This window comes from Schistocerca cancellata, chromosome 6, assembly GCF_023864275.1.
Source record: "Schistocerca cancellata isolate TAMUIC-IGC-003103 chromosome 6, iqSchCanc2.1, whole genome shotgun sequence".
NCBI classification, from domain to species: Eukaryota; Metazoa; Arthropoda; class Insecta; order Orthoptera; family Acrididae; genus Schistocerca; species Schistocerca cancellata.
This window is the reverse complement of record NC_064631.1, coordinates 533,782,742-533,804,321: the sequence shown is the minus strand read 5'-3', so window position 1 is coordinate 533,804,321 and position 21,580 is coordinate 533,782,742. Positions and strand designations below refer to the sequence as shown.

The 21,580-nt window shown below is 37.7% G+C and overlaps 1 protein-coding gene across 1 annotated transcript in view; it reads left to right on the top strand.

Annotated features, from left to right (window-relative positions):
* LOC126190927 (guanine nucleotide exchange factor subunit Rich) overlaps positions 1-21,580 on the top strand; it is a 294,040-nt gene that overhangs the window by 85,329 nt on the left and 187,131 nt on the right. The window contains exon 8 of the mRNA XM_049931563.1: positions 12,223-12,360. Within this exon, the coding sequence (XP_049787520.1) occupies positions 12,223-12,360 (138 nt within the window). The remainder of the gene's footprint in view (positions 1-12,222; positions 12,361-21,580) is intronic.

The following is a 21,580-nucleotide window of genomic DNA, read 5'->3' as shown; positions in this document are numbered from 1 at the left end:
TTCCTCTCCAACCTCAACTCCTTTGGGCCCATCAGATTCACCTGGTCCTACTCTAAATCCCATGCCACTTTCCTTGACGTTGACCTCCACCTGTCCAATGGCCAGCTTCACACGTCCGTCCACATCAAACCCACCAACAAGCAACAGTACCTCCATTATGACAGCTGCCACCCATTCCACATCAAACGGTCCCTTCCCTACAGCCTAGGTCTTCGTGGCAAACGAATCTGCTCCAGTCCGGAATCCTTGAATCATTACACCAACAACCTGAAAACAGCTTTTGCATCCCGTAACTACCCTCCCGACCTGGTACAGAAGCAAATAACCAGAGCCACTTCCTCATCTCCTCAAACCCGGAACCTTCCACAGAAGAATCCCAAGAGTGCCCCACTTGTGACAGGATACTTTCCGGGACTGGATCAGATTCTGAATGTGACTCTCCAGCAGGGATACGACTTCCTCAAATCCTGCCCTGAAATGAGATCCATCCTTCATGACATCCTCCCCACTCCACCAAGAGTGTCTTTCCGCCGTCCACCTAACCTTCGTAACCTCTTAGTTCATCCCCATGAAATCCCCAAACCACCTTCCCTACCCTCTGGCTCCTACCCCTGTAACCGCCCCCGGTGTAAAACCTGTCCCATGCACCCTCCCACCACCACCTATTCCAGTCCTGTAACCCGGAAGGTGTACACGATCAAAGGCAGAGCCACGTGTGAAAGCACCCACGTGATTTACCAACTGACCTGCCTACACTGTGAAGCGTTCTATGTGGGAATGACCAGCAACAAACTGTCCATTCGCATGAATGGACACAGGCAGACAGTGTTTGTTGGTAATGAGGATCACCCTGTGGCTAAACATGCCTTGGTGCACGGCCAGCACATCTTGGCACAGTGTTACACCGTCCGGGTTATCTGGATACTTCCCACTAACACCAACCTGTCTGAACTCTGGAGATGGGAACTTGCCCTTCAGCATATCCTCTCTTCTCGCTATCCGCCAGGCCTCAATCTCCGCTAATTTCTAATTTCAATCTGCCGCCGCTCATACCTCACCTGCCTTTCAACATCATCTTTGCCTCTGTACTTCCGTCCCGACTGACATCTCTGCCCTAACTCTTTGCCTTTACAAATGTCTGCTTGTGTCTGTGTATATGCGGATGGATATGTGTGTGTGTGTGCGAGTGTATACCTGTCCTTTTTTCCCCCTAAGGTAAGTCTTTCCGCTCCCGGGATTGGAATGACTCCTTACCCTCTCCCTTAAAACCCATATCCTTTTGTCTTTCCTTCTCCTTCCCTCTTTCCTGACGAGGCAACCGTTGGTTGCGAAAGCTAGATTTTTGTGTGTATGTTTGTGTTTGTTTGTGTGTCTATCGACCTGCCAGCGCTTTTGTTTGGTAAGTCTCATCATCTTTCTTTTTAAATATATTTTTCCCACGTGGAATGTTTCCCTCTATTATATTCATATGGTATACCATTATATGTATTATTTGTCACAGTTATAAAATTTGCACAAGATACAAAATTGTCATTAGTACTCTCTATTGTCTCAAATAGCCAAGAATTTTCATCCAAATCACATTGTATACTATTGAAGTACTTATCCTTCAGCTTTTCAAAAATAAAATATCTCATCTTTTTCCACCACTCAGGACATATAGTTTCACATACATTGATAAGCATCTTTCTGAAGTTCTTGTCAAAAGAAATAGTTTCACTGTTCAGCCATAGATTCATAAGAAATGTGTGTGTGTCATTAGTATCTGTAAATGTTTCACTTAGGCTAGAAGTTACACATGTGTCAACATTATTTGTGTAGTCAGATTCTTTACCAACAACATCAAAATTCACACTTTCACATACACCCTGCTTGCGAGCCTTATTCATCCTGGTAACATCCCTGGGAATTTCTATAATATTCTCACTATTTAATCCATTTTCAACCATGTGTATACTAAACTCCCTATGTAAACTAATGAAACACCTTTCCTCAACATCATCATCAATACCATTACCATCATTATCAACTTTATCATCAACATCATTATTATTATACATATTCAGGTCATACACATTCAAATTATCCCCCAAAATATTATTTCCCCTTTCTAAAGTTACCAGATCCCTTTCACCAATATTTTCTTTCTCACAGCATGCATTCTCTCTTTCATTCACACACGTCTTTGAAATACTACAGATTACATCATCTGACAAAGTGTTGTTCTTTTCTGCCCAAGTGTAAAACTCTGTCAAATTAAATGAATCACAATTACGTTTATCTACTGTATGTTCTTGCGTACTGAAAATTTTATCTTTATCAATATCATCATTATTTTCCTCTTGAAATTTCTTCAAAAAGTAACAACTAATAACCTCATGTGATAGCTTAGGTTTGGAACTGTCATGTTTGGGTTTGTGATTATCACATCCATTGGTCCTTTCATCAAGCTCACCTTCTGCCTGAACCTTGCGGACCTTCAAGGGGGTGTCTACTCGTTTTTTATTTCCTGAATTACAACTGATTCCTGTTTGAACTGCTGATTGTGGTTCTGCCAATGTCTCTGATCAACATTTCTGTTCCCATTTCTATGCCAAACATTACCTGGTTGTTGGTAGTTTCTGTTGTACTGATCTCTAGCAAAATTTCTGTGATTTTGATCCCTAAAGTGCTCTCTATTTTGTTGATTATTTCCGCAAAAATGTTGTTCTTGTTTTGGATGAAAATTATAGTCCTACTTTTAAAAATTGTTATATCCCCCTGAATTCTGACTGACAGCATGGTAATTGTTTTGTTCCCTTTTTTGAAAGTTATCGTTTCCCCAATTTTGACCACTACCTTTCTGATTAAACCCTCTGTGTGTTCTTGTTGTTACCCTATCCAACTTTTCAATATAATTGAGAAACTGCTCAACATTACTATCAGGACAATGAACTAAACTCAACTGCATTGCTGATGGCAATCTTCTCTTTAAGGTATCAATTTTGATCAAGTCATCCAAAGGTTTTGTTAAATGAATAAGTTTTTGAAGTTCACCTATGCAAAATTGTTTCATGCTCCCATCTGATTCTCTATAGTTTCTCCCATTCAAAAATTCACTTTTGATTCTAGTGTGTTTAAGATCATCCCAAAAATTTTCCAGAAATTTTGATTCAAACTCTGAAAAGGTCATCCCCACAGTTACAATCTGGTTTGCCCAAGTCAAAGTTTCCCCTTCCAAGAATTTTTTCACAAATTTAATTTTCATATCATCTGGTGAGTGAGGTAAAAAACAATCCTTACAATACTGTATAAAATCAGTGGGGTGTAAGGGTCCATCTACCGAAAAGTGCTTCACTGGAATATTAGATACAAAATTGCATGTGTTGACATTGTGAGTTTTGCTTTGAAATTCAATGTTAAAACTTTCAATTTTTTTCACTTAGTTCTTTGACAGATTTTTTGTTTTCTAAATCATTGCATTCTACTTTTTTTTCTAGAGTAACCAAACGATTGTCAGTTTTTTGTTCTACATTTTTTACTAAAACTTTTGTGTTCTCATCCAAATTTTTAATTTCCCCTTTTATTTCATCAAAATCAATTAATTTTCTTTCCTTATCTGCCAGTAACTCATTTTTCACAGTATTAATTTCATCGCTCAATTTAGCATCAATTTCATTTACTTTTTCTTCCAAAGATTCAATTTTTTCCTCAACACTTTCAGCTCTGTTCAAAAGATCACCCATTTGGGTATTACTGCTTGGACTTGCAACAAAATGTTATCAATTTTTTCATCCCAGTAAGTCTTATTGTCTTCAACTGATTGTTTAATTTGTTTCGTGAAATTTACAAGAAAACGTTTTAAATCAAATTGATTGGTTCTTTCTGTTTCATTTGACCAGTCCTGATTTTCGAAGTCTATTAAATTACTATTTTCTACTTTAGGCACAATACTCTCGAAAATCTCATAAGTCAATGTGAAAAAAAAATTATACACAACAATACAAAAAAGATAAAAATATTGTTTTAACAAAATACGAGGGTTTCGTGACTTATCTGGAACACTCTTCTACTGTTGCAAATCCACGTTTTCCATCCATGTGATTGTTGACCAAAATTCTTGAAATTACTTCTTCTGTCGAAAATTATATTTTTTGCCGAAACATTTCTTCTCCAAAACTTTTACTTCCTGATGAACACAAATACTGTAACACACATTCTGAAAAACTGGTATGAACACACAAAAATTTTCTTTTTCGTAGCACTGTTGAAGATCATGTGAACACAATATCCCAGCTCAGCCCCCAGTTGAAATATGCTCACTATTTTTATATACTGTATTTTGCATATTTCGTGACAGTACCTTTTCGTGAAATGTTTACAAGACGATATTTGTCTTGGCTTCAGTCGTCTAGTGGAAGTATGATTCCACAATGCAGTTTTGTCGGCTGCAGAAATGACCTGGTTCAATGCGTTTGCCTAATTTTTGGTGCTTCAAATACCATTTCTTCGAATGTGGTTTCTTCTTAAAGTTTATATAAAAAAAGTAGTAACATAATTCATTTTTTCCTGTTCACTAGCAGATATTTATAACGGTGGCCTGCACATTGTTCTACCATCAACACACACCAAGAGTTCACTGCCGACTGACTACAGTCAAAGACGACTCCAGCGTCAAAGACATTTTACACAACACACAACCTTCCACTTGTAATCAGTCTCTTTGATATTCTTCGTCACATCTACTAATAGTAATCAATATGCTGTCACTCTTAAAAATATAAGTAAAATAGCATAAAATAAGGCAAATTACAATTTAAAAAAAATTTTGACGAAAATATAAGAAAACATTTACAACTTACCTCATTAAATTTGGTACCGACAAATCCAGTAGAAAATAACACATCTCCCAGATCCATTACACCATCGTCGATCATAAACCAAAAGCTCAACCTTTCAAATGTCCACAACTTTCTTACACTGTCCCCTGAATTAATCACGTCACCAGACCTTCCAATAAATCTAGTATTTGGATGACACATCTCATGTGTATATAGCCTGCTACCTGGCAACAGAGCTGGTGAGGCTAAAATTTTAGCAGACTATTCTATTCTGCCAACTTAACAGGTATACTTTAGTCACACAAATGCAGAAAAAGTATTGAACTTTCTCATAAATTTATTAGTGTTGCTTTATCAGATATCTACTTTTTACTATAATCTTGTGTCAAAAGTTTAGGTATGGCCTATATTCTCATAGGGCCTATAGTCATTAAAATATGGTACACAGAATTTTGTGACCTGATCGGTTATGATATATGTGCAAAGAAACCTGACCAAACTCATTCTAACTGTTTGGACTCTTCTTTTGTCATTTGGACTACGATTAGACGTAAAAACAAGTTGTTAGCAGCTGTTTCAAAATTGCCTTTAACCCTTTTTGTGAACTTTATTGTCAGAAATAATCCCTCATGCAAAACTAACATTGAAGCCTCCATAAATGACAATACTACAGTTAATTTTACATAACTTTTCTTATACTCTTTAAAAAATTTGGAGTGAAACAAAAAGTATTTCTCGCTAGTTGCTTGTACATGTCAGTAATCTAGAATAATACAACACTGTACTTGGAAATCCTGAGAGAAAGCCATGCACTGGAGTAAGTAGAGATAACCACTCACTTTGAAGAGGAAGCATTGGTCAGTGCAGAGGGACACACAGATACATTCTACATCTACATCTACATCTACATACATACTCCGCAATCCACCATACGGTGCGTGGCGGTGGGTACCTCGTACCACAACTTGCATCTTCTCTCCCTGTTCCACTCCCAAACAGAACGAGGGAAAAAACTACTGCCTATATGCCTCTGTACGAGCCCTAATCTCTCTTATCTTATCTTTGTGGTCTTTCCGTGAAATATAAGTTGGCGGCAGTAAAATTGTACTGCAGTCAGCCTCAAATGCTGGTTCTCTAAATTTCCTCAGTAGCGATTCTCCTCCAGAGACTCCCACCCGAGTTCCTGAAGCATTTCCGTAACACTTGCGTGATGATCAAACCTACCAGTAACAAATCTAGTAGCCCGCCTCTGAATTGCTTCTATGTCCTCCCTCAATCCGACCTGATAGGAATCCCAAACGCTCGAACAGTGCTCAAGAATGGTCATATTAGTGTTTTATAAGCGGTCTCCTTTACAGATGAACCACATCTTCCCAAAATTCTACCAATGAACCGAAGACGACTATCCGCCTTCCCCACAACTGCCATTACATGCTCGTTCCACTTCATGTTGCTCTGCAATGTTACGCCCAAATATTTAATCGACGTGACTGTGTCAAGCGCTACACTACTAATGGAGTATTCAAACATTACGGGATTCTATTTCCTATTCATCTGCATTAATTTACATTTATCTATATTTAGAGTTAGCTGCCATTCTTTACACCAATCACAAATCCTGTCCAAGTCATCTTGTATCCTCCTAAGTCACTCAAGGACGACACCTTCCCGTACACCACAGCATCATCAGCAAACAGCCGCATATTGCTATCCACCCTATCCAAAAGATCATTTATGTAGATAGAAAACAACAGCGGACCTACCACACTTCCCTGGGGCACTCCAGATGATACCCTCACCTCCGATGAACACTCACCATCAAGGACAACGTACTGGGTTCTATTACTTAAGAACCTTCGAGCCACTCACATATTTGGGAACCAATCACATATGCTCATACCTTAGTTAGGAGTCTGCAGTGGGGCACCGAGTCAAACGCTTTCCGGAAGCCAAGGAATATGGCATCCGTCTCATACCCTTCATCCATGGTTCGCAAGATATCATGTGAAAAAAGGGCAAGTTGAGTTTCGCAGGAGCGATGCTTTCTAAAGCCGTGCTGATGCATGGACAGCAACTTCTCTGTCTCAGGGAAATTCATTATATTCAAACTGAGAATATGTTAGAGAATCGTGCAACAAACCGATGTTAAGGATATTCTTGTCCTTGCAGCTTCACTGTCAGCCAAAAAAAGTGCCTGGGTTGTTATATTACTTTACTAGTTGAATAAATAAATGTACATGTGAACCAAGTAATATGAGATTAGGTCTCATATGAAAGAATTGGTGTTTCTTGGCCAGTGAAGAGACACATGCTGAAACACAAGTTTCTGAGATAGTGAAACAAATGTCTTAAAACACAACAGTTTGCATTTAAGGGATGAAATTGGTTATGATAATGACATGCATAACTCCTCACCATTACAACTCACTACTTAATTGCAAATAGTTGATGTTAAAATGTGTGTGTGTGTGTGTGTGTGTGTGTGTGTGTGTGTGTGTGTGTTGGGGAGGGGGGGGGGGGGGAGAACCAGATGCATGTGTACCCACATTGTATGTATCATCATGCATACATTTACACATAGAAGGGGGAGTAATGCCCATAATGTTTCAGTAAACTGCATTATCTCCTGAGACATGGCCACTGGTGAACATCTGAGGGAGTTTCTCAGTGAACTCTGGATTTCCTACCCAATTGCTCTGTGACATTGTCAGTACTCTTATTATTGTGAACTTTGAGTTTGTTTCAGCGATCACCATTTGGATGATGATGGAATGTTGTGTGTTGGAGGGAGGGAAAATCTTAGCTTAACTCTCTTAGGTAGTGAGATGCTGTAGACCTTAATTGAAATCTCTGAACGTTAATGTCAGCTTCGAACTAATGCAGTGCATGTCTTTTGAGACAAAACATTCATTAGTAGGCAATACTATGGACACATATCACATCCAAATATTTTATGCTTGCGCAAGTAAACAGAACTTTGCCTAACACAATTTTTATTTACCTAGCTGCTCATGCAAATGCAGTAGCTTCCAGTTTATCAAGTAAAACACATTCAGCTCTCTGAATATATAACCTGGGTGCAATATCACATACTCGAGAAACTCAGCAAAGATAACTCAGTGAGAACATTAGCTCAGAAACATGTAGTTAACTGTAACACCTAGTGTTTCCCACAATTTTTCGCAATTATTGAAAGAATATAGGAGTCCTTTGAAAATTTACCTAACTTTTCATATATTTAAAAAAGTCTCCAGCACATAGTAGGCACCCTGAAGTCAGCGGAGCATCTGTTCATTGGGAAGATGTCGGTGATCTGCATTCCAATGACCACTTCCTGTTCTGCTGATTTGAATTTTTCTGACAGACAGAGCAATTTTTAAAAGATAGCTGCACAGGTAAGTGTTCTGAGGGAAAAACTGGGTCTGTGCTGGAGTTTCTGGATATTTTCATATTTTTTAAAATGTCTCTCTCTCTCTCTCTCTCTCTCTCTCTCTCTCTCTCTCTAATTTTAAATGTGAAACCAGTGGTGCCCAAACACTAAACAAGGAAAGCCATGTCCCTCAAGATAGCATGTTTTTATAAGCATGATGTTTGCAGAAGCTATAGGTAACAATACATCCCCATGGCTATCAACTGTTGGCCGTGATTGTTATCGATTTATCACCTTAATTACACAGCTATGGAGAGGTACTAAAAGTTATGAAAACAGACATTTTACAGTTTGATGTTTTAAAAAAGGTACTGTTTACATTGTACTAATCTTATGCTACTAAAATGTTGTATAGATTGCAATGATTCCGTTCCTAAGTACGTAGTAAACCTGTCTACGAATTATTTCATCACAGCTTACTAAGATAGGCTATACAGAATGATTAGGGAAATTGTTTTCTTCTGCATGTGTCAGCTTAAAGGATAGAAATAAAAAAGCTTTCAAACCAAGTGCCATCACAAAATTCAAGGTGTTCGTCTGTAAGCTGTTGCAATTTTTTTAACCAGAGGATTCACAAGATGTGCAGTTCACGTATTTATCCATACTTAATATATACGCACCGTGCTGACGTTATTATGTTAATGGCTGTCTCCTTTAATTTTTTTAAAATTGTGCTGGTAGTAAAGTATTATAGAAATTTTCAGTGGTTTTGTGATGTTCTGTGTTCAGTGGTTTTATTAGTCTTTTCGTGATTCAAAACCACTGTTCCAGTGTAAGATTTGTGAATGGCTATGGTAAAAGCTGTGGGTATGTTCTATATAGCTTAAGTACACCATGACAACTATTTTAGATTGCCATCTGCTACCTCAGACATCTCTTCTTCATGAATTTTTGTCTTACTACTTCATTCTTGTGGTTCAGATCCTCTATGCCACTGTTGTGCTTGAACATCCAACTTTTCTGGATGTCATTCCGTCTTGCAGGGAATCCTAAATGAAAAATCGCAGCTTCTATTCTGAGCTACAAAATGACTTCTAATTAACTCTTGTTTCAACTCTTCAGTATTTTAAATTTCATTACTTCTCATTAACATATATTATAGTAGCTCAAATAGGCTAGATCAGTGGTAACCAACATCAATCTAATACATCTGACTTGAAGGTCATACTGACAATCAATGGTTAATTAAAAGGTAATTCATTTGTCTTGATGACAGTGGCATGGTTGGTAGGCTGCTTATTCTGGGCAGCTCATGGCACCTTCAACTGGAGTCATCACAGTGTAAACATGTGCGCCCAGCTGGTAGCTGGTGTGTGTTCATTGCCAATGTACCTCTGCCCCCCTGTAGCATCTGTGCCAAAATAAAGTGGCGCTGACATTCTCTAATTGCATCTCGCTTATTATTTTTACCTATTTCCTCTATTACAGTCATTGTTTGCTGGGAAATTCTTGATAGTGGACTAGTAAACTTGATAAAACATCCTGATACACTACACTAGATATATAATGTTAGCAGTTAATGATTTTTCTGTTGTTTTGTCAAAAATTCAAGGAATTAGACTTTTCTTTGTTCCTTTGGCAACTGTTAAGTTTCTGTAAATACAAACATTACACAAATGATAATGCAAAATAAAACAGTGGAAGTGATATCCAGAGTGAAAACAGACAAAAATTATAAAGTGGAAACTGCTGTAGTGATGTTCCAATTACTGGTAGTCATAGATTTACTTATCATGTTGATTGAGTAAGAAGGAAAGTTAAAAATGATCACAGTAATAAAAGTGTAGTCTGTACCTCTGGTGCCAGCACACCACAGTGTTATTCATCCATTCTGAAATAACTATTCAAAGATTGTTTGCAAACAATGAGAAATTATGGATTTGTTCAAAAATGGATGTTAATGTTATACCACTGAGGTTGTACTAAATCACCTTCTTGCCTCCTTAGGAGGCCCAGAGATGGTTTGGATTTTATAAAGTTTAGGAAAGAAATCTTTCCAAATATGATTTGTAAATGAAAACAATAGGTGAACACCAAAATTTTAACATCAGGTATATTGTTGAATCAAGACAGTGGGGCTCTCCTTTGGTTATTCTGTGGCTTTTGATTCACAGTGTGCACCAATGAGATATTTACAGTCTTGAAGCACTGAATCTGGAGGAATGATGAAGTTTCTTATCTGCTCCAGTTTCCTTAGCTTTCTTCATGCCTTTAATGAACATATCCAGCAGATAAAATGGTCCAAATCATACAAAAACATAGAAAAGAGGTGGGATTCTGCTGGTTGTTTTTAATAATAAGGGAAACAAGCAGGATTTCTTTTAGTCAAGAGAGAACTTACAGAGATATAGGTTACATAATTGTTCTTTGTGGACTGTCATCTCATTGCTGAGCCAGAAGGCCATGCGTCAATGGGATCAAGAGTGGCTGGATGAGAGAGACAAATGGCAGTGAGTAGGAAAATGTGTCTTGCCGTGTCACTGTCTTCTGGTCGCAGATATGGTATGAAATTGCACAGCTTTGTTTTCACGTAGATCAGTGACCTCTCACAATGGCTTTTTATTAAGATGTAAGCGTCCAACAGTTCATGATGACTCTGATGTATTTATTTCAGTGTGCCACATGTTAACAGAATGCATTTCATATGCTTTTTACATCTTTGCAACAGTGGGCAAAGATGCAGCGATGACAGATTCTGTGAGCATCATAGGTTTAACAGCTCCACCACAAGTGGTGACAACTGTATCATATGACCACCATCCAAGCAAGTCTGGTGTGTGGGAATGATGATATAATTGTCTGCAGAAGAGGCAAAAGTTAGTTCCCTTCTGGCAGTCAGATGATTGCCAGCTACACTAAGCTACTGTCTTCTCGCTGTCACTGCTCCTGGACTCTTGATTATGACCTTCGACCGCTTTGTTGTACCCTGACAAATTCATCATCTCAATCTGTTGCATTCTGTAGGGCACTGAATCCCTCAGCAGTAACAGACTCTGATAAATTTTGTCTGGATATTTGTATTGACATGACCTAAGTCATAGGGAGCATTAATAAACCTTGCTTATATTGTTATCAAGTGTCACTGATTGCATCCCGTGATACATCAAGAAATTTTGGGATTTAAAGTGTCAGTTCCTTCTACTTTGTTTATTTTCTTGAGGACCTAAATTTTTGTGGATACAACAGTTTGGCAGTTCATGTTGTATTAATGCTTGATGGCTAGTAAATAGTGTACCTGTACAAGTATTTGTGTATTGCTGTAGGTTACAGCAAGTGGTGGCCAGATATTAATCTCATGTGTGCAATGCATCTACAATATCAGTGCCCCCAAGTATTACTTGTGCAGAGTGGTATCTAGATATAGCCAGTTCATAATGACAAGAAGTCAGTGATGGAGGCAGCATTTCTTAAGCTTACCGGACAGCAGCAAAAACAACTGGAACAGCAAGAAAAACAATATTAGCAACAAGTACAAAAGTGGGGGGGGGGGGGGGGGGGCGGGGGCGATCTTCTGTATCATAGGAATGATACTTCTAGTCTGCACAATTTGAGAAAGGTAGTCCCAGCTATAAGCATCTCAGCAAGGTGCTCTCTCTCTCTCTCTCTCTCTCTCTCTCTCTCTCTCTCTCTCTCTAAATTTAGATATCATAATTTGTTTCAGTTAAAGACATGTATCATGTAATACTGTGCTTTTTCCCTTCTCAAGTTAGATTTATCATTTTTAAGAACTCCGTGTGTGTGTGTGTGTGTGTGTGTGTGTGTGTGTGTGTGTAGCAGAATTTAGAGCATCTTAATTTGTCTCCTTTAAAGATGTGTGTCTCATAATACTGTGCTTTTCTCCTTTTCAAGCTAGATTTATCATTTCATCATTTTTAACATCTCCACACATACTTTGCATTTTAATTTTTTCATGTACTAAACATACGATACTTTAAATTAATTTACTTCTCTAAGGCTGGTTTTCTTTTCTAGGAATGGTCAGCTGAGGGTTATCAGTTATGGTTAGTGAAACAGCAACTCAATCATGATCCTGGAGGGCAAGATGCTGAAACAGACAGTGTCATCCAGTTGGATTTTGTGAAAAGTGCTCTTACTGTCAACCCATGTATGGTAATACCTCTAAATGAAATATATTTTGTTATTCACATACATTATGGAACTGCATTGAATTAATTTAAAACTAGACACATTCTTATGTTGTAGGACAGTCCAGTCCTATGCATATGTTTGAAATGGAATATTATATACCTATAGTTAAAAATTGAAATAGTGAAAGCTTTCTTAATTTTTAAAATTGATGATTTCCATGCAGGCACATGGACTACTGGCAGGAGTTTATCCAACATGCTGGTAAAGGAATGCAGAACTTTTTTCTTGAAATGTTTAAACACAAATATCATCTGTCCAAAATTAATGAAATTTTCAAGAATTTTTAACAACAGCCTTAATTATATTTAAAAACAGACATGACCATTTAAAATAAACTTTTGATGTGGCAACCTTTGAAGCAATTTTTGAAACACAGTCATGACCCATAGTCTTGCCAGCAGAATTAAATCTCCTTTTATTCCCTGTCTTCTTGCATCATACTGCCCATCCAGAGTGAGATTTTCACTCTGTCGCGAAGTGTGTGCTGATATGAAACTTCCTGATGGATTAAAACTGTTGCTAAGCCATGTCTCTTTAATGTCATTTCTTCCAGGAGTGCTAGTCCTGCAAGTTTCGCAGGAGAACACCTATGACGTTCAGAAGGTAGGAGATGAGGTACTGGCATAGAGCTGTGAGAAGGGTAGCTCAGTTGATAGAGCACTTGCCCGTGAAAGGCAAAGGCCCAAGTTAGAGTCTTGGTCCAGCACACAGGAAGTTTCACACTGACCATTTCTTTATAGGCTTACTTTTCTTCTCTGTGGGTGGGATATTCTCATGAAGTACCGTGCTGTGAGCTGTTCAGGTGTAGCCATTTTGGAAAGCTGTCCACATCAAGATGAGGCTGCAGTCTACCCAAGAGTTTCCAGCTGTTCTGTTAGATTAGATTAGATTAGATTCAGTTTTCGTTCCTTAGACCCAAAAAATGAGAATTCTCATGGGTATGGAACATGCCAGAAAGTATAACATAAAAAACGTAAAACATTTGAATATAATACTTACTGCCCTGATCATTTGTCAGGAGATTGTCAAAATAGGTGAATACAGTACAGTAAACTGGAACAGCTAATATTTACAGAATCAAAATGTGTCAGAATGAAACATTGTTATGCACTATTAATAAATTTATCATACACAAAATACCTAATCTTGACTGCTGTGACAAAGTTCTGTAAAACTGAAATCTAATAGACTTAAGCTGGTCTCTGTTAAGATATTCATCTATAGAGTAGAAGGAGTTGCCTATCAAAAGTCTTTCAACCTCTGTTTAAACCATGCTTTTTAATGGTTTCTGGCAATTAATTGAAAATGTGTGTTCCTGAATATTGGACCCTGTTTCGGACCAAGGTAAGTGATTGTAAATCTTTATGTAGATTGTTCTTTTTCGTAGTATTGTTGCTATGTATTGAGCTATTGGTTGGAAATAGAGATATATTACTTGCAACAAATTTCGTTAAGGAATAAGTATACTGAGAAGCCATGGTTAGAATGCAAAGTTCCTTGAACAGGTTTCCACATGGTGATCTTGAATTTACACCATAAATGCTTTTATGTACTAAAAATCTTTGCTCGGTTTGATGAGTTACCCCAGAATAAGATCCTGTATGACATAACAGATGAAAGTAAGCAAAGTATGCAAGATTTTTTTTCTATTTATGCCTCCTACATCTGACATCATTCTCACCACTGCAAATACAGACTTGTTTAGATGCCTAAGCAGTTTTGTGGATGTGCTTACCAACTAAATTTATTATCGAGTTGTAGGTCCAGAAATTTAACAATGTCAACCTCTTCGAACTGCATGTCTTCATACATTATATTCATGCTTGAAGGAAATCTCTTACAGGTTCTGAACTGCACGTAGTGGGTCTTTTCAAAGTTTGATGACAGTGAATTAGCTTTAAACCATTTATTAATGTCAGTGAAAATTTGAGTAGCAGTTATTTCTAAATCTGTACTTGGCTTGCTGCTTATTGCGATGTTTGTATCATCTGCAAACAAAACAAACTTAGCATCTGGGAACGTAACAGATGAGAGGTGATTAATGTACACAAGAAAAAGTGATGGAACCTACAGGAACACCACATGTTATTAAATCCTAATCAGATCAGCACTGCCACTGTCACTGACACTGTAGTGTTCTAATTTACTTAAGAGGATGGTGTGGTTTATGTCAAAGGCTTTTGACTGGTCACAGAAAATGCCAGCAGTCTCAAATTTATTGTCTAATGAATTAAGTACATTCAAACTGTAAGTATACCAGAACCCTTAAGAAATCCAAACTGTGACTTGGGACAATATATATTTGCAGTCAGATGCTTAAGGAGACACTTGAACACAACCTTTTCAAATATTTTTGAGAAACCTGCAAAAGTGAAATTGGTAGATAGTTTGATGGTATTTCTTTTAACCCCCTTCTTGTAAAGAGGCTTAACTGAAGCATATTTTAGCCAGTCTGGAAATGTTCCACTGATAAGAGGTTGATTACACAAATAACTTAAGATAGAACTGAACTCGCATGAGCACTTTTTGATTAACTTCATTGATACATTATCATACCCACTAAATACTTAGATTTCAAGGATTTTGTATGATGGATGCTACTTCTTTGGGAGACATGAGTTATTTTTAAAGACTGGTCTTGGATACTTCATTGCACTGTTCACTGAACCTGATAACCCCAAGCAGAAATGAAGTACTTGTTTAAGAGGTTTGCAACACTACATGCACTTGTTACCAAAATCTCATTTATTTTTAGGGCTATCTGTCCTCTTCCTTTTCAGCCCCACCTGTCTCTGTCTTCACAATATCCCATACTGTTTTTATTTTGTTGCACGATGTAATTATCTTTTTGTCATAACAAACCTGCTTCGATTTCTGGATTACTTGCTTCAATATGTAATGCATTACAATGCTAACATCAGAGCTGTTTCTAGATAGTAGATACAGTCTCCTTTTTGTCCCACATTATATCTTTATTCCTCGTGTAATCCATGGTTCATTTTTTGACTTATGTTGGTTTGAGTTACCTTTAGGAGAAAACACTTTTCAAAGGTGGAGGTAACTTTATTAATGACTGCTTTGTATTTTCCATTTGAGTCGGAAATACTGTAAACATCTATCCAGTTCATGCCTTTGAGTAATTTCCTGAAAATCTCAATTTTTGACTTATTCATTACCCTCCTGTACTCAGATTTAATAGATTTTTTTATCCTGACAAGTTTCAACGTTTATCACAAGATGCTGCATCAGATAGCCAATTTACTATTGGTTTTGTAATATAACTTTTTTCCCTAGATCTGTTTACAAAGATATTATCAGTAGCAGTTTCAGTGCATTTAGGTATCCTAGTTGCAAAGTTCAGAGTAGGAGCTAAATTGAATGATAGTGTTACTGACTGCAATAATTGCTCACTGACAGAGCTTTTCAATAAATCCACATTAAAATCAGCAGCAACAACAATTTCCTTGTTTTTGCTGTGAGATGGGACAACATAGCTTCCAGATGGTCTAGTGCCTAGCATTGCTGCCTCTGGATCATGGGGTCCTGGGTTCAATTCCCAGCTGGGTCGAAGATTTTCTCTGCCTGGGGACTGGGTGTTTGTGCTGTCCTCAACTGTCCTCAACATCTCATCGTCATTTGGGAAGTGCTGAGACTGGAAATGGGAAGATTTGGATCTTGTACAGGCACTGATAATCATGATGTGGAGTGCCACACAAAACATCATCATCATAACAACCATCATCATCATCATCATCATCATCATCATAAGTGAATGCAGTGCTCAAAGTCAATTGGTCCCAGTGCTTGCACCTTTATGATAGGCGTGTAGTACCTGTTCCACCAGTGTTGTCCACACGGTATCCCTCGAAGTGTTGACGGGTGCGTATCTCCCCAGAAACTGGTGTTTGGGCATCTGTTTGGAGGGAACCTTGGCCGATTCTTTGTGGTGTGAATGACCCTGCCTCACATAAGTTGCTATCCATGAAGATAAACTTCTTCCAGTTAAGATGACACCTGTTGGGAAAGCATCCTCTGTACATTCGTGCATGCAGCACAGGCTAATGTGTCAGTGCAGTATGTGTGGTTGTCATATAACACACATGCTGTGAGTTAATTTGTGTACAGGATGTCTGTCTGGTGGTGAAGGATGTACATCTACAACTACATCCACATCCATACTCTGCAAACCATCATGAAGAGGCAGAGGGTATCCCATTGTACCAGTTATTAGGGTTTCTTCCCATTCCATTCACTTATGGAGTGCGGGGAGAGTACTGTAATTAATCTAATCTTGTCCTCACAGTCCCTATGTGAGCGATATGTAGGTGATTGTAGTACATACCTAGATTCATCATTTACATCTAGTTTCTAAAACTTTGTTGGTAGACTTTCGCAGGATAGTTTATATCTATCTTCAAGAGTCTGCCAGTTCACTTTCTTTAGCATCTCTGTTAGACTTCCCCATGGGTCAAACAAACGTGCGATCATTCATTCTGCCCTTCTCTGTATACATTCAATATCCCCCATTAGTTCAAAATAAAACAGTTTTGGTTGCAAAATTATTTAATATCACCGATGCATTTCATCCTTTTGATGCATCATCGAATTGTGTAAAAGTATCTGGAAATGTAAACCATCCATCATAAAGCCATATAAACGGAAAGTGGACCCAACAGTAACTGAATACATAATCCATCCATCATACATATTCAGTTACTGTTGCAACCATCTTCCATTTTATATGGGTTTACGATGAATAGGTTGCACATCCAGCTACTTTTATAGAATCTGATGATGCCCCAATAGGATGAAATGCATAATTGATGTTAAATAATTTTGCAGCCATGACTGTTTTTATTCTGAAATAAATCGCAACTGGGTGCTGTAGCACTCTGTCAGAATGGAACGGAATAATTTTTCCCCCTTAGCCCTATTTTTTATGGATCCCACATACCAATATTCTAGAATGGGTCACACAAGTGATTTGTAAGCAATACCCTTTATAGACTTTTGCACTTCTTCAGTAAACTGAAGTCTACCACCTGCTTTACCCACAACTAAGCCCATGTGATCACTCCATTTGATAGTCATACAAAGTGTTACTCAGGTATTTGTGTGAGATGTTAGATTCCATCTCTGACTCATTGATATTTTAGTCATAGGATATTTCATTTTGTTTTGTAAAGTGCATAATTCTGCTTTTCTCAAAATTTAAAACAAGCAAGGGTGTACGCTGTTTATCACCCACTGCTTGTTACAGTATACAACAGACATCTAGGATCTTAGAGAGAGAGTGGCAGAACTGCATATACCCTTGCAATGCACCCATTGAGCCTGGCGGTCATAGCTTTGAACAATTACTATGAACTACATTGTTGTTACGCACTGTATGCTGTATATGTCCATAACACATTAAACATGCATTTCTGACTCTTGGTTCCCTTCTCGGTTGTGGATTCACTATCACTTGTTTCTATTCGACCCAAAAGGTTTGAGAGACGACGTATAACATGTATCTCTAGTGTTTTGCTGAGGCAAATAATCCTGGAAGACTGTTGCTCTTTGAAAGTAGATAAATATTTGTTTTCCCCAGTCAGTTACTTGATTGTACAGACTTTTTTTCATGTTATTTGCAGTGGTTGAATACATACCCTTACCAGTGTTAATATTTCTTTGCCTGGTAACCCAAATTTCTGTATCTTTATTTATTTATTGGTACAGTAAATCTTATAGACATACAATGTATTACTGATGTTGGACATATTTTACAATGCAATTGTATTAGGCAACTATTCCACTTTGTTTTTACAGTTTGTCAGATTATAGGAGTAACAGTCATTTAATAAAAATATTTTGGCAGCTTTTTTTAAATGCATTTATATGTTTGGTTGCCTTAATAATTTCTGGCAGCTTATTGTAGATTTTTACATCAGAGTGATAAGCACCCTTTCGAGGGAGATGTGTGCTGGAATAATTTACATGGATATTTCCCCTTAACCTAGTATGGTACTCATACAAAGCAGTGGTTTGGATAAACAGATTCTCCTTCTTCACCGTACTTCTTTTTACAAAGAGCACAATTTCTGGCATATAAATGCAGGGAAGAGGGAGAATATTTAAATATTTTTAAAAAAAAGGCTTACATGAACTTCTACTGTTTGCTTTTTTTATTATTCATATTGTTGTCTTTTGCTTCGTGAATGATGTTATGGCAGGAGGAAAATTTCTGCAAAAGATAATGTCATATTTTAATAGCAAGTGTAACTGAGAAAAATACACAGTTTTTACAGTTTCAACCCGGATTACATATGTTAGTATAGAGAGCTGCAAGCTTAAGGCTGTCGTGTGTAGTTCCATTTCAGATTGTCTTGCAGGCAAAGACCTAGAAACTTGATCACTGTGACATTCTGAATTTCGTGGTTGTTCATTTGAATTGTTGGCTTCACAGTATATTTATGTTGCTGAGGCTGAAAGTAAAGAATAACTGTTTTTCGTGGGTTTAAGACATGCCTTTACCTATAGAGCTATTGTGAAACTTCATTTGTGATGGCATCTGCAAATAGTACTGCTTGTGCTTTCTTTACACATGAGGGGATATCGTTAATACATGAAGGCAAATCATTAATGTAGACTGCAAAAAGAAATGGTCCTAAGAAAGAGCCCTGTGGAACACCGTGAGTCAGTGAGGATAGAACTGAAAGGTAGTTCTTTGTAGTGTAAACGTGTCTGTGTTTCACTTCTGTAACCTGAAATCGATTGCTTAAGTAGGATTTTAGCCACTCATTTGGCACCCGTCACACACCGTAACAATCAAGTTTTTTAGGAGAATTGAATGATCTATAGCATGAAAAGACTTGGTTAAATTTAAGAAAATACCTGAAATTTTGGAGTGATTGTTTGTTGCACTTAAGGTATAGTTGATAAGATGAAAGGTAGCAGTCTCAGTGGAATGCTATGCTCTGGAACCATGCCGGCTTACCAATAGTACATTATTCTGACTGAAAAAAATTTGTTAGCCAAGCTGAGCAGAGCTGTTCTGTAATATTTGAAAATCCAGATAGTAGCAACACTACAGGTCTATAATTTGACATTTTCTGAGGGTCACCTTTCTTATAAAGAGGCATGACTTCCACAGTTTGTGGCAGATCTGGGAAAATGCCCTGCAATAATGAACAATTGCAAATGTCTAATGGTGTGAGAAAAAGCTTGTTGACAATTTTATTATATGATCAGGGATCTCATCAACATCTGCTGAATTTTTTTTAATGAGCTTGATTTTTCATAGCTTATCTTGACTACTAGGACTGAGGAACAAGCTTTTTTTTTTTATATATATTGAGATTTGCAAATGTGTGGGTGTCCTTCATAATTAATTTACCAAATTTTATGGCCACTAAATCACTCACAATTGTTGAAAGTTACAAATTGAACGGATATTCAATTCACTTTGGATCAGTAATAAGAAGGTCATTATGGGATAGAGCAATATTCTTATGAGTTTCCTTCTTCCCAGTAAGTTTCTGCACCACTTTCCGTAATGACTTACAAGGGAACATCCCCATCGCGTCCCCCTCAGATTTAGTTATAAGTTGTCACAGTGGATAGGCCTTGAAAAACTGAATACAGATCAATCGAGAAAACAGGAAGAAGTTGTGTGGAACTATGAAAAAATAAACAAAATATACAAACTGAGTAGTCCATGCGCAAGATAGGCAATATTAATGACAATGTGAGCTGAGGGGCGCCGTGGTCCCGTGGTTAGCGTGAGCAGCTCCGGAACGAGAGGTCTTTAGTTCAAATCTTCCCTCGACTGAAAATTTTACTTTCTTTATTTTCGTAAAGTTATGATCTGTCCGTTCGTTCATTGACATCTCTGTTCACTGTAATAAGTTTAGTGTCAGTGTTTTGCGACCGCACCGCAATTAGTTGACGAAAGGACGTGCCTCTCCAATGGGAACCGAAAACATTTGATCGCAAGGTCATAGGTCAACCGATTCCTCCACAGGAAAACACGTCTGATATATTCTATACGACACTGGTGACAGCATGTGCGTCACATGACAGGAATATGTTGTCGACCCACCTAACTTGGCGAATAGATAAAAAGATTCTTCTACCTTGCCCGATTTAGGTTTTCTTGTGGATGTGATTATCACTCCCAAAAAAGTGATGAAAACATAAGAGTTTGTCACATAAACCGAAAATAAAAAGTTAAACTTTTCGATCAAGGGGAGACTTGAACCGAGGACTTCTCATTCTGCGGCTGGTCACGCTAACCATGGGACCACGGCGCTCCTGAGCTCACATTGTACTTAATATTGCCTATCTTGCACATGGACTACTCAGTTTGTATATTTTGCTTATTTTTTCATAGTTCCACACAACTTCTTCCTGTTTCCTCGATCGATCTGTGTTCAGTTTTTCAAGGCCTATCCACTGTGCCAACTTATAACTAAATCCGAGGGGGGTGCGATGGGGAGGTTCCCTTGTTAGTCCTGTTTGATGATTCTCTGATATATCAGTCATTTTCTCTTAATTTAGCTTCTGTTATGACCTGATTCAGCACTAATTTATATTTTTTGGAATAGCTTAGAAATTCTGGTGACTGTTCTTTTTTGAACACTGCTATTGCTCGTTTTTGAAAGTTTAAATAGAGCATTCTTCCTGTTACAGAAGACGCTAATTTCTACAGTAACTCAGTTTTTTTTTGTTTGTTTATGTTTTTGGACTTTATTTTTAGGGAAGGCTTTTTGAAAATATTCACTGAATTTTAGTATGCTATCGTAGAACTTGTGATTTGTATTAGATGTATTAAGAGCATTATTCCACGATTAGTTAGGTTGCAACTGCAGAAAATATTCTATATTTTGCTTGCTGGAGATTCTCTTATATACAAGAGATTCCTACACAGATGGAGGGCAGCTGTGGGGCACAGTAAGTAACTGTGCCTGATCATCACTATATCCGTTGCTGAATGTCTGATCTGAGTACCTATCTGCATTTACACCTGCTTGGTCAGACAGACTGTCACTAGTTTTTGTAATACAGATTGGGGAGTGGGTTGTTACACAGAGGTTATATATACCTAAAAACAAAGATGATGTGACTTACCAAATGAAAGTGCTGGCAGGTCGACAGACACACACAAAAAAAAAAATATATATATATATATATATATATA